The 12,688-nt window shown below is 40.5% G+C and overlaps 5 protein-coding genes across 5 annotated transcripts; all 5 read right to left on the reverse strand.

Annotated features, from left to right (window-relative positions):
• Positions 1 to 5,869: 5,869 nt before the first annotated feature.
• LOC127506898 (histone H2B) lies at positions 5,870 to 6,996 on the reverse strand. The gene has a single exon (XM_051883741.1). The coding sequence runs from the start codon at positions 6,907 to 6,909 to the stop codon at positions 6,535 to 6,537; it is 375 nt and encodes a 124-aa protein (XP_051739701.1). The 5' UTR covers positions 6,910 to 6,996; the 3' UTR covers positions 5,870 to 6,534.
• A 726-nt stretch (positions 6,997 to 7,722) lies between these two features.
• Positions 7,723 to 8,117, reverse strand: LOC127506913 (histone H4). The gene has a single exon (XM_051883758.1). It carries the CDS (start codon positions 8,087 to 8,089, stop codon positions 7,778 to 7,780), a length of 312 nt encoding a protein of 103 aa, XP_051739718.1. The 5' UTR covers positions 8,090 to 8,117; the 3' UTR covers positions 7,723 to 7,777.
• An 810-nt stretch (positions 8,118 to 8,927) lies between these two features.
• Positions 8,928 to 9,403, reverse strand: LOC127506846 (histone H3). The gene has a single exon (XM_051883682.1). The coding sequence runs from the start codon at positions 9,377 to 9,379 to the stop codon at positions 8,969 to 8,971; it is 411 nt and encodes a 136-aa protein (XP_051739642.1). The 5' UTR covers positions 9,380 to 9,403; the 3' UTR covers positions 8,928 to 8,968.
• Positions 9,404 to 10,172: 769 nt separating this feature from the next.
• LOC127506825 (histone H2A-like) lies at positions 10,173 to 10,812 on the reverse strand. The gene has a single exon (XM_051883657.1). The coding sequence runs from the start codon at positions 10,701 to 10,703 to the stop codon at positions 10,215 to 10,217; it is 489 nt and encodes a 162-aa protein (XP_051739617.1). The 5' UTR covers positions 10,704 to 10,812; the 3' UTR covers positions 10,173 to 10,214.
• Positions 10,813 to 10,905: 93 nt separating this feature from the next.
• Positions 10,906 to 11,981, reverse strand: LOC127506797 (histone H1-like). The gene has a single exon (XM_051883627.1). It carries the CDS (start codon positions 11,964 to 11,966, stop codon positions 11,253 to 11,255), a length of 714 nt encoding a protein of 237 aa, XP_051739587.1. The 5' UTR covers positions 11,967 to 11,981; the 3' UTR covers positions 10,906 to 11,252.
• Between the last annotated feature and the right edge of the window lie 707 nt (positions 11,982 to 12,688).

The raw sequence follows: 12,688 nt of genomic DNA on the forward strand, positions 1-12,688 counted from the left end.
ACTCAGGGTTATAGGATTAGTTTCGAGTTGACAAAACCAAACCACTCCAATCCGGCTTTGTTGGTACCATGATGCTGATCATCAACTTTCTCTGTCAACTCAGTCTTGGATCCTGAGTTTGTGGAGCGCGTGCACATGAATGTGTGACATCAGTGGTGAACAGCCAATCACATGCCTTGCAACAGAGAGAAACTCTGATTCACTTTTCGCGAGAGAGCCAGCGTGATTCAAAACTCTTTTGCTGAAGGTTAAGAGATTGAAGAAAATGAAGTGAAACTTGTGAAGTTAGTTTATATAGTTGCTTGATAGAGACTCAAACATGTAAGGTCACAGTTAGTCATTTTTAAAGAGTTATCTATTGATTCTACAGCTTATTTATATTACATATGATCTGTATATATTAGGGATGGGAAGATTAACCGATATGTATCGATACGCGGTCATGCGCGTGCACGATGTGAGTGCATCGGTAGACCAGCAGAGGATGAATGAAATTTTGGAAGCAAATCGAGATGCATCGGTTTTTCCGAGATACAGCTTATCCTTTTAATACAGAATGTATTTTTTGATTTATTAACAAGTGTTGTCAACCTGTTTTTTGCGCATAATTTAATCGACCTACATAAAGTAGGCCTAAGCAACTGACTTGCGGATGTGTACACTACAACTCAATGTATCAGCTGCGCGGATGAAGCCAGTGATGCGCCCAAAGGTAGTTGTCAGGAAGCGCGAGGAGTAAGCAAAACAAACATGTCGGATGCCGAGATAATTTATTCTCCACTGAATTTTAAATCTAAAGTTTGGGAACACTATGGATTTTACAAGAAAGACGGACGACTTGACAAGACAGATGCAATTTGTAAAATGTGCCGCGCACCTGTAAAATACACGGGCAGTACGACTAATCTGATATGTCACTTGAAGCGGCGCCACGGTGTTGCCAGTGCCCCTGCCTCCCCTGCCTCCAGCTCTGACTCACCTGTAGCTACCAGCTCCAAAATGGTGAGAAAAGTATTGAAAGTTTTTTCCATGCCCCGCTTGCTAACAGTTCCGCGCGCTCTACGGCAATAACTGTTTATCTTGGAAATACTTATAATAATATGTGCCATGTGTTCTAAAATGGCCCTCTACTGTAAACCGACACTCAGGCTCTGAGAGAAAAGCCAGTTTGTAAAAAAGTATTGGTTTTACTTGGTTAATAAATAATCAAACTAATTCAATGGCACCGCATCCTCTTTCACATCACCACATGAACTTGATCTAATTAGCTAGTGCTGAATTATCGCATCGTATCGTGATATGGGTGTGAATCGTATCGTATTGCATCGCAAAATGCCACACATGTATTGTTAATATATCGGATCGGATACTTTGTATCGAGATGCGTATCGGATCGGCATTATACCTTAGATGCCCAACCCTAGTATATATTAATATTCATTTAAACTAAATGCTTAATAATAACTGTTAAACTAAAATTGCTTGTGTGCAATGGATTAATAATAATATAGATCATATAATAATTATATAAATCATAAAATAATTCTAATTATCATTAAAGCCAGACAATTTCATCTTTAAATATTTGTTTTTACTATATAGTGACCTTTAATTTGGAGGAAGTGGAACCGGGGGCGTGACTTTATTGCGTTGGATGTGTCAGTATCACTTTGCTCACATCTGATTGGTCCAATTTCGGTTTGAGATCTCTTATCCAGAACATAACCTGCCCCTGAGCAGGTTAGCTGTGGAGCGTAAGTTACTATGGTGATGAACACCGCTAAAAGCCAAGTCACTTTCATGGTACCTAAAACCCAGGATTGGCACAAACTAATCTGAAACTCACCTGGCTAGCCAGTGAATCCGGCTTCATGGTAGCCTACAGGCCCCTGGATCGAGGTACTCTGTGTTGTTTATTTTGCTCATTGGAGTGAAGAGGCCAGTTTGTGTTGTAATAGGCCACAACGCACTCAAGCAACAACTCAGGCCTGCAACGGTGGTGTTTGTAAATGCATGTGTGTGAGTGTGGGCCCACAAATATGTAGTTTATTCACGTTTGTTGTCTGAATGTTTATTGCTGTTTTGGTTACTGTCTAGTTACACTTTCAGCAAGTCGTACAAAGTCTGATATATAAGGTTATAGATTGGTGCGTTTTCTTTACATCTAGTTCAGTCATCTGCAGGTACTGAGATTATTTCACAGATTGTTATATTATACTCAGAGACAATTTCATGTGAATTGATTACTTTATTGGGGTGTTTCTGATACCTGTTATATTAGACTGTTTAAAGTCTATTGTGTTATTCTTTACTCATTATTTATTTATTGGTCTATTTATTGAACTATTTAGTTATTTATTATCTTATTTTATTTGTTCTATTTATTGACATCTTGACTATTTATCGATCCACTTTCTGTGATAATAAAACCTTATAATTTGTTATACTTACCCATTCTTACCTGGTGTAGTGAGTTATACTTACCTGTATTGTAAAGTCCGTTAACATAGGTGTTTTTACAGCATCTAATTGGCTACCAAAAAGGGAAAATTAGGGCTTGGCTTATAACTATTATTAATATCAGAGGTGTGTAATAATTTATAAACTAGTCGAGAGACATATTACCAGAACCCGGTGCTCCACCCTAACAGAACTTGGGGCGTGGTAAATCCTAAGAGGGTAGGGGGCGCTACACAAATAAACAGATTAAAGTCTGTTTCTAGTAGACCAAAGGCTCTTTTTAGAGCCAAGCATTTTGTTTGATAAAGAGCACTTTGCTTACAAACACCATTAACGCAGTTGGTTTATGGGAAAAATGACCCATCAAATGTATGATTGCTCTGCATCACCAATTATAAATACAATAATAATTAAAGCTGCGAGCAGCATTTATCGGGGGTTCAAGCATTTAAGGCCTTTTGCATAAAAAGGAATTGTCTTAGTTAGCAAGGATGTAACCACTGAAATCATAGAGGAACAGCTATGATATATGCTAAAACACACAGAAAGAAAAGGCTTAAACAATAATACTTGATAGATACTAATCATGCTTACACACACTAACACACACACACACACACACACACACACATTTTCTTGTAAATTCAGTATTTGAAATACATGAAGGGTAAAGATGTTTTTTGCAAATCTCAGTAAAACATCATTTTCGGGTTTCCTTTTACTTAATGTGGCACAACTGTTAAAACTAATGCTCTAATGGAAATGTAGATGAATTTTGACGAACAAACAAACAAAAAAAAGTGCTAGAAAATGTTAAAATGATAATGATTTTATTAAGTCTAAATATGAATTATAGAACAATATTAGTGAGTAGTATGACAAAATTACTATTTTAGATAGCAGGCGGCAGCAGAGGAAATCTAATTGGCTCACTTTCATTTTAAAAGTGTCTGTTTTGTCTTAAGTTGAAAACCTTGAAAGCTTGAACTTGAACTATATTAGTGAACTATATTAGCTGCCATCTGGTGGCACAAAATGACAGTTTTAAGCAATTTACAATAGAAAAAATGTTTTTTTGACAGTTATAGTGCCACCTATTGCTCGATCTTCCCCACTTTTTTTGGGTATCGTCAGAGTGTGCCCATACATATGCGTGTTAATTTTGGTGAAAATATCTCATTTCGTTTTGAAGTTATAGACACACATATATATGAGAGCATAAAAAATGACCCATGAAAGACTTTGAATGGATTTTTTTGCCACTTCCTATCAAAATTTTGACATTTGGGCTTCAACATTAAGCAAATCAACTTAGGTTTCGTGTTTCCTATGGTTTTGTCTCGATCGGACTAACGGTTTCGAAGATTTTCGCAAAAGTTTTTTAAGCACTAAATCACAACGTGGCACAAACCAGAAGCCAAAACCTGGCAAGTCTGGTATCGTTGGACTCGGCAAGGATTCAGGAGTCTAAAGACATAACTCCCGTGAAAATAAGTCAACTACACGCAGAGTTATACACATTTTCATCTAAAACCATTAAAAACACGTTTTTTAAAGGTTTTTTTTTTTTAACAGTTATAGTGCCACCTATGGTCCGATCTCCATAAAAGTTGGCATGCTTGTTTAGAGTCATGTTGCATGTGCTCACTTTTTTTTTTTTTTTTTTTTTTGTGAAGTTCTGAGTTTTCATTAATGATTTATAGGCTTTTGAGTATATTTGGCCACACCCATTATGTAAATGACAGCATTGGTTCTTGAGGCAAAGTTGTTCAGCATGAGGAGATCTATCAAATGATATGCATATTGTGTGGATCTGTGAAACACCACGTGATTACAGAGGCGTAAAATCTCGTTAGCACCAACTAGTGGCCGATTTCTTTCAAAATTCTTACAGACCTCTAGGCCCATGAGTTGATCATGCACACCGAGTTTCGTTCCGATCTGCCTCCGTTAACCTTGTCTAATAGGTGTTCCGATAGCGGCCATGTTTTTTGAGATACACCAATGTCCTCATAGAATATCATGCCCCCTTGGACCAAGACACTGCATGCCAAATTTCAAGTCGATCGGGCTAACGGCTGCATAGTTATAGCTGTTTTCATGTTTTTTTTTTTTTTTCTCGTGTTATAGCGCCACCTAGTGGCCAATCGCCTCAATTTTTTTTTATTGTGACCAAAAATTTAGCCCCTACATATGTGTACCGAGTTTGGTGCGAATATCTCATTTCGTTCTTGAGTTATAGCCATTTTAGTAAAAGTGGCTCCGCCCACATCGTACGTTTTGGCGCCCCTTAGCAACCGTGAATCAAAATTTCAACTTTTTTTTTTATTTGATAATTATTGATATTCACACTACAGAAAACATTTCTGCACTGGTTTGGTTCCGATCAGGCGAAAAACCTAGGACTAGTTCGCAAAAGTAGGTTTTGGACAAAATTTAAAATGGCGGACATTTTTTTGAGCCAAAGATTCCAATGATATAAGACACTTGATTCTAGGACAAAAGGTCTAGGAGTTATTAGCGATTTACAACTTTTGATCGCTGTAGTGCCACCTATTGGCCGATTGAGGTCATACTCTGTCAACCTCTCCTCGATCTCTGACCTATCATCTGACAAAGTCTCTAGCACTTACGGTTTGGGCTGCACGATCAGTTTTACAGCAGAAGAATAATAATAAAAATCCTTACAAATACAATAGGGTTTCAGCACTTTGTGCTTGAACCCCTAATAACCACAAGGTGTGTGTGACTGTCATGAACACATAATTCAAGTGTTTAGAGAGAGCACTTTAATTATTAATATTATATAACTATTAATTATTAACTGTTAATATTTACAAACACCATAAACACAGTGGGTTGAGGGAAAAAAAAAAAAAAAAAAAAAACATCCCATCAAACCAATTAAATTTATGATTGTTCTGACAATTTAAAAAAATTACAGATACAATTGTAGCGGCCACATGAACACATGATGATCTTGTAATGTGTCTGATTGATAGAGATCTGGTTGCTGGTTGCAGTGCTTTTAACCAGGTAGTAAAGTGATTTTGTTCTAATCTAAATTCCACACAACCAATAAGGTAAATATTTCAGGATAAATAAATACAGAAATGAGAGTATGAAGTCTAGAGGGATGTCTTGTACACTCACTGTTTGTTTGATGTGTAGTAAAATAGTAAACAGAAGAAAGCATCTGAGTGGAAACACAAACAGTCATAAATGAAAACCAATTAAACACACACCCACAAAATTTAGAGGTAAAATCACAAAAGTAAAAATGGGTTTCAGGAAAGGAAGAAAAAACTGAAAACTTTTCTGTAAAAATTCCATTAGGGATGCAGTATTTCCTAAACAGGATTTTGTAACAACTCTCTTCAACCCAAGTCTGGAAGGAACACAGAAAAAGAACATTAATTTTTTTAATGTTACTAATTTAAGTTAAACTATTAGTACAGTAACTCATTTGTAAGTTGCAAATAAATGTAACAAACTTTTGAAAACACTGAAGGTATTTTAGTTATACACTTCATTTTCATACTTATTACTTTGGAATATTTAGTTGTTTTTCACTGAAACAGAATCATTATTTGCAGGAACAAGACATAGGCTTATAATTGGTATAGTATTTTGCATCACTGATTAAACATTTCAAGGTTAATAATTAAAAAAAAAAAAAGTTCATTATGTTATTTGAAATAACACAAACATGTAAAGCTTATTTTATAAAAGCAGCTCAAAAGGCAAAAAACAAGTTACAAGAACTAAAGTCGTTTTCATTTTATGGACGTTTTAAGCAATGCAAATCTAATATATATTTACACACAAAGTTGGAGCATTCTTTTTACATTATACTAACCTAATTAAGCTCTTGTTTGTAGCAGAACATATTTTTGCAGATTGATCTAATTCACTAAAAGCCAGATTTTCAAAATCCTCATACGAACCCCCAAAAATAAAGGCCGGCAAACATAAGCTACTTATAATTACCGAAACACAAATAGTCTCTTTTAACTGAAAATATGGGTGGCTCTTAAAAGAGCCTTTGGGTCGCTGATAGTCTCGGTTGAATCTCTACTTGGAGCTGGTGTACTTGGTCACTGCCTTGGTGCCCTCGGACACGGCGTGTTTGGCCAGCTCTCCGGGCAGCAGCAGACGCACGGCGGTCTGGATCTCTCTAGAAGTGATGGTGGAGCGCTTGTTGTAGTGAGCGAGACGAGACGACTCACCGGCGATGCGCTCGAAGATGTCGTTGACGAAAGAGTTCATGATGCCCATCGCCTTGGAAGAGATGCCGGTGTCAGGATGAACCTGCTTCAGGACTTTATAAACGTAGATAGCATAACTCTCCTTCCTGGACCTCTTGCGCTTCTTTCCTCCCTTACCGGCGGTCTTGGTGACGGCCTTCTTGGAGCCCTTCTTAGGCGCAGACTTCGCTGGTTCAGGCATGATTCAGCTTGAGCACAAACTTGACAAATCAATGTGAACTCAGGAGCACTACATCGACGTTTATTTTAATGCCCTATGCTAATTTTCAAAGAGATACGGGAACTATCTGATTGCCTCTTTTAATAGGCCAAACCCATAAACTCGTATTTCATTGGACAACTCAAAGCATCACGAGCGGAATAAGGGCCAATCATGTGCGCCGCCGCCAACCGCTCAATGTTTGAACTACACCCTGACTGTTTCCTTTGTTTCGTTTCCCGCTCTTTTATTATTGGTTTGAGAAAATAAGCGATGCTAGACAAATATTGTGAACCATCGTGTAATTAAAACACCATTATAGAGCCATTGAGGGAGTTTGGAAGGAAAAAAAATAAGTCAGACCAACTTTACAAACACTTTTTCCTAGGAACGTTTTGATTAATGAAAATGTTTAACTGTTTCAGCTACCAGGATAGTAAATAAAAACCCATTTGACTTTTTGCGTAAAATAAATAACATTTTTGTTTTCTGCATTTCCACTTCTGCTAACTTTGGTTTTATTTTAATGTTCGTTTTGTATCTGCTAAATTAATAAAGACTGTAATACAAAAACAAATAGACTTCGTGCGTTATTTAAAGCAACATTCATATTTTAGAAATCATAGCTCTGTTAAAGACAACTTGACGAGGCGTTACTGTTAAACGTTATTTACCAGTTTAGTGAACTTTGCTGAAGTTCAATCTGGATTCAGAACACATCAAAAAAAGGCTTTTTGTAATTAAGTGTGTGTGGTCGACACGGATAAAACATTGGACTCTTTATGTGACAGAGTGGGTGGCTCTTAAAAGAGCCGTTGGGTTTGTGTAGTTTTTCTTGGTTTCAGGCGTTTTAACCTCCAAAGCCATACAGGGTGCGTCCCTGTCGCTTCAGCGCGTACACAACATCCATGGCGGTCACGGTCTTTCTCTTGGCGTGCTCGGTGTAGGTGACGGCATCGCGGATCACATTCTCCAGAAACACCTTCAACACTCCGCGGGTCTCCTCGTAGATCAGACCGGAGATACGCTTAACACCGCCACGGCGAGCGAGACGACGGATGGCGGGTTTGGTGATTCCCTGGATGTTATCGCGCAAAACTTTACGATGACGCTTGGCGCCTCCTTTTCCGAGTCCTTTACCGCCTTTGCCTCTTCCAGACATGTTTAACACAACTCTATCAAATGATGATAAAGAATGGCTCATGAGTGTTACTAGGAGGCCTTTTACATTTGCTTACAGGACCTGAGAGGAACCAACGCCGCGTCACAAGGCGCACACCCCTCCCCCAAAGTAGCAAGAGCACATGTGATTTATTCCCCCTGACGTTTTTCATGTTAAATGTCAGGTTTCATAAAATTTATTTCACAAAGATAGTAATTTACAATAGTTCTGTTTGATGTTTAATAAAGTGGTATTCTACTTAGGAAGAGGGACACAAGACGTAATATCACAATATTGAAGTAAAATTTTTAAATAATAGAGTGGCGCATCTGTTATATCTTCTGCTTATGCCTATGTGTTTGTACATGTATATTTTAATTTAGAGAACTCAAACACTAGAGACGCAGACAAAATTATTGTATTAAAACTGCAATGATGAATGCAGGATTACGTTTGATACTGTCACAACTTTACTGACTGTACATTTTAACCCTTAAACAGGCAAAAGTAGAAAATAGTCTAGAAATATACCATATTCAAAGATATATTTGCATGAGTTGTATCTCCCTGCTCTATAAAGATGTATATATAAATCAATATTTGTTTTATGCGATGCAAAAAAAAAAAAAAAAAAAGGTTCGTGTATGACATGTCTAATACTGAAGCATTTAAATTTGTGTTTTTACTGTTCAACGGTCTCATCTTAAACCTCAAGGCTTGAGATCCACTGTCCTGCACAAGGAAGACCCAGCAATCTCAAGGGAGCGAAAGAATACAATTTTTGACTCATATTATGCGTTAAACTGGAAATGGTCTCATTCAGTGTAATTTTGGTGGCTCTTAAAAGAGCCTTTGGGGTTTGATGTGGCTGATGCGGGTTTAGGCGCGCTCTCCGCGGATGCGGCGGGCCAGCTGAATGTCTTTGGGCATGATGGTGACCCTCTTGGCGTGGATGGCGCACAGATTGGTGTCCTCAAACAGACCGACCAAATAAGCCTCGCTGGCCTCCTGCAGGGCCATCACAGCGGAGCTCTGGAAGCGCAGATCTGTCTTGAAGTCCTGAGCGATTTCTCTCACTAGCCGCTGGAAGGGCAGTTTGCGGATCAGCAGCTCGGTGGACTTCTGATAACGGCGGATCTCTCGGAGAGCCACGGTCCCGGGCCTGTAACGATGGGGCTTCTTGACACCGCCGGTGGCTGGAGCGCTCTTACGGGCGGCTTTGGTAGCGAGCTGCTTCCTTGGTGCTTTGCCACCGGTGGATTTGCGAGCGGTCTGCTTGGTTCTTGCCATTGCTGCAGTCTTTTTCTCTTTCCGTCCTGCGTACGCTGGAAATGCGCATTTATGTTACACGCCTGCTTTTAAAGCATTGCGGTGCCATGAGCTCACAGTGTCTAGGGTGCCGAGGCTTGTGATTGGCTAATGTATGATGTACGCTTATGACTGCTAGCCAATGACTGAACGCTCCCTCTTTCAAACAAGCAGAGGGTTTCCCGCTCAGTGTGCTTTGATCTGTTTAATACTTTGCGCATCAAACAAACGGTTTACATGACACCTCCATGAGCTTTATACTCACATTGTTGTATTTATTTGTTCTGAAATACTCGCCTCAGTTCCTAGTGGTTGTGCAGATTTTGGATCTGTATAGAAGCACGGCAGCCAGACACCAGAGTCATCCGTCCCGTAAATACATACAGCAGCGTGCGGCGGTGATAATAAAGAGCAAAAGACCCAGAGTAACATAGACCAATTTCTGTTACCCTGACATGATACGCACGTTGCTTTTTATTTAGAATAACCTATTAAAATAACAGTACATTAGCAGAGCCTGGCACAGTATTTTAATTATAGGGGACATGGGTGGGAATCCTACACGCCTAGCTCCTAAACAACGATCTCTACAGACACATCAGGGGATCATAATGCCCTTGTAACAAGAATGCACACATTGGGGCTTGTACGGTAATATTTGTAATCGCGTATTTGACTGACTTGATGGGACTTTTTTTTTTCTCCCCTCAACCAAACGGGTTTGTGCTTGTAAACATTAAGAAAAGCGCTCTCTCTCAGATAAAATGGGTGGCTCTTAAAAGAGCCTTTGGGTATCAATAAAACAGACTGAATCCCCTTATTTGGATTTGGCGGGTTTCTCGGTCTTCTTGGGCAGCAGCACAGCCTGGATGTTGGGCAGCACACCGCCCTGAGCGATGGTCACTCCGCCCAGAAGTTTGTTCAACTCTTCGTCGTTACGCACCGCCAGCTGCAGATGACGGGGAATGATGCGGGTCTTCTTGTTGTCCCGAGCGGCATTTCCAGCCAATTCCAGGATCTCAGCGGTAAGATACTCGAGCACAGCCGCCAGATAAACAGGGGCACCAGCACCGACGCGCTCGGCGTAGTTGCCTTTGCGGAGAAGCCTGTGAACACGGCCGACAGGGAACTGCAGTCCTGCCCTGGATGAGCGAGTCTTAGCCTTGGCTCTTGCTTTGCCACCGGTTTTACCTCTTCCACTCATTTTCAGTCCAAATAATTTACTACAAGCTTCGCAAATAAAAACAGAAGAATGAGTTTTCGTGGCTCCACTTGCTGTCTTTAAACAAGAGTGCCAGTCACCCATTGGTTTAGAGTCTATAAAGATTCAAACCAATCACTGAACTTCCCTCCAAAGCCCAACCCCCTTTCTGGCGGGAATAATTATGCACAAGTATTTGTGACGGAGGAGATGAAACCACTGAAATATTTGTTATAGAAAACTTACAAGTACAAAAATGGATATTGTTCGCTGTTCCTACCAAAAGTGCTACACCTTTCACACTGTGTATTCTGTGCACGTTGATCTGATACTGTACAGTATTATGTTCCTGTTGTAATATTGGAGTGTTTTCACTGTTGTATTGTTAGAATTTTCCAGCGGAGTGTTGTGTGTAAATATTCTGTCTGTACTTTATTCTACAACATCGCATTTGGACTGATCACTGTCTGAACCCATATAATCAATTTTTTTATATATAAAAACGGTCTTTAAAAATGTTCTAATTGCACGAGTCTAAATCACATCTTGGTTATCTACTTTCAACAGTACATTAATATACACTGGTTTTGCTCTTTTTTTTCGGAGTTAGTGGGTGGCTCTTAAAAGAGCCGTTGAGAAGAAACTGTAAAGACTTTATTTCTTTTTGGGCGCTGCCTTTTTAGGCTTGGCGGCTTTAGGCTTTGCCGCCTTAGGTTTAGCCGCCTTGGCCTTTTTGGGGCTCTTGGCTGCTTTCTTAGCGGCTGCTGGCTTCTTTGCCTTCTTGGGGCTCTTCGTCGCCTTCTTGGCGGCTGTGGCGGCGGGTTTCTTGGCCTTCTTGGGCGATTTCTTTGCGGCGGGCTTCTTTGCCGCTGCGCTCTTGGGCTTCTTGGCAGCAGCGGGTTTCTTGGCCGCGGGCTTCTTCGCTTTAGGAGCCGCTTTCTTGGCCGGCTTCTTCTTGGGCTCGGCTTGCTGCTTGTTGAGCTTGAATGAGCCCGAAGCGCCGGTCCCTTTGACCTGCACCAGGGTGCCTTTAGTCACCAGGTTCTTGATGGCGATCTTAACGCGGGAGTTGTTCTTCTCCACGTCGTAGCCGCTGGCGGCGATAGCCTTCTTCAGGGCGGCGAGGGACACGCCACTCCTCTCCTTGGATGCGGACACAGCTTTGACGATGAGCTCACCGACGCTTGGACCTGCTTTCTTGGCTTTCGCAGCTGACTTCTTCTTGGGCGCTTTGGCCGGGGCTGCAGCAGCCGGTGCTGGAGCGGTTTCTGCCATATCTCTCTCGGATCGGATCTGTGCTGTATCAAACACTGTGTGATTTCGGCAATGAACAGCGCTCGAGCGCCGCTGCGCTCTTAAATAACACATGAGAACCTTATAGACTCAACCGCCGTGCTCGGCGTATCTGCGTCTTCACGAGCCTCTCGCGTTTGTGTTTTCTTCTCTTACATTTGGGACAAAACTGGAGTGGTAAAATAGTTTGTCGCAGTCAAAACAAAGTGAGCACCGAGCAGAGGTTCTGAGCTTTCACTGGAGACTAAAATACGCGGAGAGGAAATGTTTCTTTTGCCTCCGTCAGACCAAATCCAAGGCGAGCATCAGCCACGGGGAAAAGCCGCGTGTACATTTGAGCCCTCGTTTTAATGGAAACGTTGATAAAAGCCTGAACGCGTCCGCTGTGTGTTCAGCAAACAGTCTGAATGCGACTTTAATGAAATCAGCATTAGTGAGGGGCGTGAGGAGGCTTTCATACAGCTGTTGTTTTGGGCAGCTTGAAGCACACGAACATCATCCGGAGAATCCGAGTCTGTTTGTGACTCTCCTGTCTGGCCCTCATCTTCGCTCAGCAGATCTGTCCTTATAATAATAATAATAATAATACTACATCTCATCACGCAAATAATGTTTTAAATTTACGTTTTCATAAGCTGATGTACATCATATCAGTTAAATTAAAATGTAAATCGTCATATGTTTCACCTTTTTTGTCATTCATCTCAGTTTTCAACAAGTGAATGAGGATTGTGTTGAAGCTCATCTGAATGATTTGCTCATTTAAAGTAAGCCATAGCAACTTATTTTTCTAATTT

Source organism: Ctenopharyngodon idella, chromosome 24, assembly GCF_019924925.1.
Source record: "Ctenopharyngodon idella isolate HZGC_01 chromosome 24, HZGC01, whole genome shotgun sequence".
Classification (NCBI taxonomy): Eukaryota; Metazoa; Chordata; class Actinopteri; order Cypriniformes; family Xenocyprididae; genus Ctenopharyngodon; species Ctenopharyngodon idella.